This window comes from Protopterus annectens, chromosome 1.part1 (genome assembly GCF_019279795.1).
Source record: "Protopterus annectens isolate FY-2018-M chromosome 1.part1, PAN1.0, whole genome shotgun sequence".
In the NCBI taxonomy this organism is placed as follows: domain Eukaryota; kingdom Metazoa; phylum Chordata; order Ceratodontiformes; family Protopteridae; genus Protopterus; species Protopterus annectens.
The window spans coordinates 270,138,401-270,140,900 of NC_056726.1; the positions used below are offsets into that span (position 1 = coordinate 270,138,401).

At 35.3% G+C, this 2,500-nt stretch overlaps 1 protein-coding gene across 3 annotated transcripts in view; it reads left to right on the forward strand.

The window, feature by feature from the left end:
* Positions 1 to 2,500, forward strand: part of LOC122804506 (synaptotagmin-like protein 2) — a 3,492,381-nt gene that overhangs the window by 2,523,479 nt on the left and 966,402 nt on the right. For all 3 annotated transcript variants that reach the window (XM_044074423.1, XM_044074432.1, XM_044074438.1), the window contains one exon: positions 937 to 1,031. In XM_044074423.1, coding sequence (XP_043930358.1) covers positions 937 to 1,031 — 95 coding nt within the window. The remainder of the gene's footprint in view (positions 1 to 936; positions 1,032 to 2,500) is intronic.

The following is a 2,500-nucleotide window of genomic DNA, read 5'->3' on the forward strand; positions in this document are numbered from 1 at the left end:
GTCTCAACGAATATGAATATTATATCATGAAAATAAAAAAATAGAAAATTATACTCAAAAAAATAATATAATATAATCACCCAATTTATTTTTTTTTAATATAATCAATCGCGGAGAAATTGAAGATAAGAAACCATGGGTGTGCTTCAGAGCAAAAAAGAATAAAAAAGGCATAAAGGAGTACAGCAAATAACTGGGGCCTGGAAATCAATGAGTGTCATCTAGTAACCCTTCTCTAAAATTGAAAGCCTTGGAAAGAAACAAAATTAGTTGATCATGTCAATCAAAGTTTCTGGCTTTTCGGTAATGTAAAGCAGATCCAATATTGACATATATGACCTACTGACACTGCTAAAAGGGTAAAGAAATAATGCAACTATGCTAGTACATATAAACTGGATTCTGGCCTCACAAGTTGTGTAACATTCACTTCTCTAACATGCATACAAGGACTTTTTTTGTGTGATGTCATGGAAAGCTTGCAGATTTTCCTTTTGGGAAAAAAAAATCACATTGTTATGGATAAGTCATGAGGCTGTAAATCGAATCTTACAGTAACACCCACAATGTGATAAATTTGTTTCCCCAACATATTTCTGTTTTCTCTTTTACTTTATTGTTATATGTGTTTTTCTTTGTATATCTGTTAATCCTAAAACTAAGAATAAGAAAAGTGAAAAATAAAATTAATTCATCTAAACTGAGTCATAGGGATTAGCTCTGAGCAGTATAAGAGCTCATTACAAAGTGTTCAGAAATCTAGTGGCTGTGAATCTACTCTGGCAAAATGATTTGAAGAAATCCACTATGAAGACAAAACTTTTTGCACTGTTAAGTATTTGAATTAGAATATTAAACCCTTGAACATCTGGATGACTGTATAATGAGGCCCTGACTTCACTTCTTATCGTTTAGTTGTTTATTTTTTTTTTCCAGACCAGGAAAAACAGCATGTCAGTCAAAACATTTCCAGTGGCAGTCCTGCAGTATTGGAAGTTAGAAATGCAACTAGCATTCCAACTTACTTGGAGGTAATCTTATTTAAAAATACAGACTCTTAGTAGCTGTACTGAAAGTATTACTTTATATTCCTTCATCTTTTGTACGGATGTGGATATCAGGAAGAAAGACTAGGAGAAAAAACTCCTATTTAGGCTGGTCTCAGTTATGCACATTTTGGCAAAACAATGAAATTACTTACACCTCAGTTATATAAAAAGAAAAGAAATGTGTTAATTAATTCACTTCAGTCTTAACTTCTTAAGTAATGTTTTGAAATAATAATTCACACGTTTGTCAAACTGCAGCCATGATGGCTTTTGACATTTAGAACCTTAAAAGGAAATGAGTAGAGTTCATCCCTTGTATTTTAAAATTCTGTTAAAAGCTGTGGTGTCTGCAGTGTCCAGCATGGTACATTTTGTCCGAGTAGGAAAGAGTTCTGAGAAAAATGTTAAACATCAGGAATCACTACAGTCTAATAACTGAAATGACTGAATTTTTTTTTCAAAAAAGTGTTAATATTTGTCATTCTATTGTTTTTACCCTTTTGAAAAGAATGTTGTTAAGAAATGGAAATAAAGTTGTCAGTAGCTCGCTTTGATTTTGAGTTTATGCCATTAGAGTTTGTGTAGTGATGACTAATGAAGTGCATTGTACAAATGAGTATCCTAGGAAGAGATGCCTTCTTATATTTCAGCACATCATACCCCGTCAGTATTGGTTGATTTTCTGGTTGGTTGCCATTTCCTCAAAGTAATAATTATATGCATAAAAACTTAAAAAGTAAAAAGTCATAGGCACTAAGAAGCCATGTAGCTGAAATACTACTGTTCTTAAGGCGGCATTTACATATATCCCATGGGCCTCCACTAGAGCAAGTTTAAGGTGTAACAGTTAAGAATCTAGCTTGGCTGGGTCTTTCTTGCAGTTTATAGTGAATTGCTTTTTGTGTGTGACCTTTTTACCCTTTGCTTTGGAGTATATGTTTTCTTCATACACATACTCCCAGTTATTTGGTGAAGAAAATTGTGGTGCATATTCCAAGCCTATTTCCTGAACCTCAGAATATGATGATAAGGGTCACCTTTTCCTTCTATATTATTGTGAAGTCCCTGGCTCTGACAACTGAAATGCTTTAAACAAACGTTTGGCAAAGACAAACCAGTCTCTTTTTGCTCACTCTGGTGATGGGGGTAGGTGTGAAAGTGTGCACTTCAGTTTGTGCTTTTTTCTGGGAGTGCCTCAGGCATACTGTCATCTCCCCGAGAATCCAACTTGACAGTGTGGCCCCTGGAAGGGGAGTAACATCTGCTCCCTCATCTGTCTCTGATATCATCAAAAGTAGTCCCCACTGCATGAAGCAGACAGATGAGCAGCCATGGAGGACATGTTGTTTTCTTCCTGTCTCTTGAGACTTCAAGAGGAGCAATGCCAGGGGATTCAGGAAAAGGCAATGGATGATCTAAGGGCTCTAATATGGCCACAACAAAATGTGCCA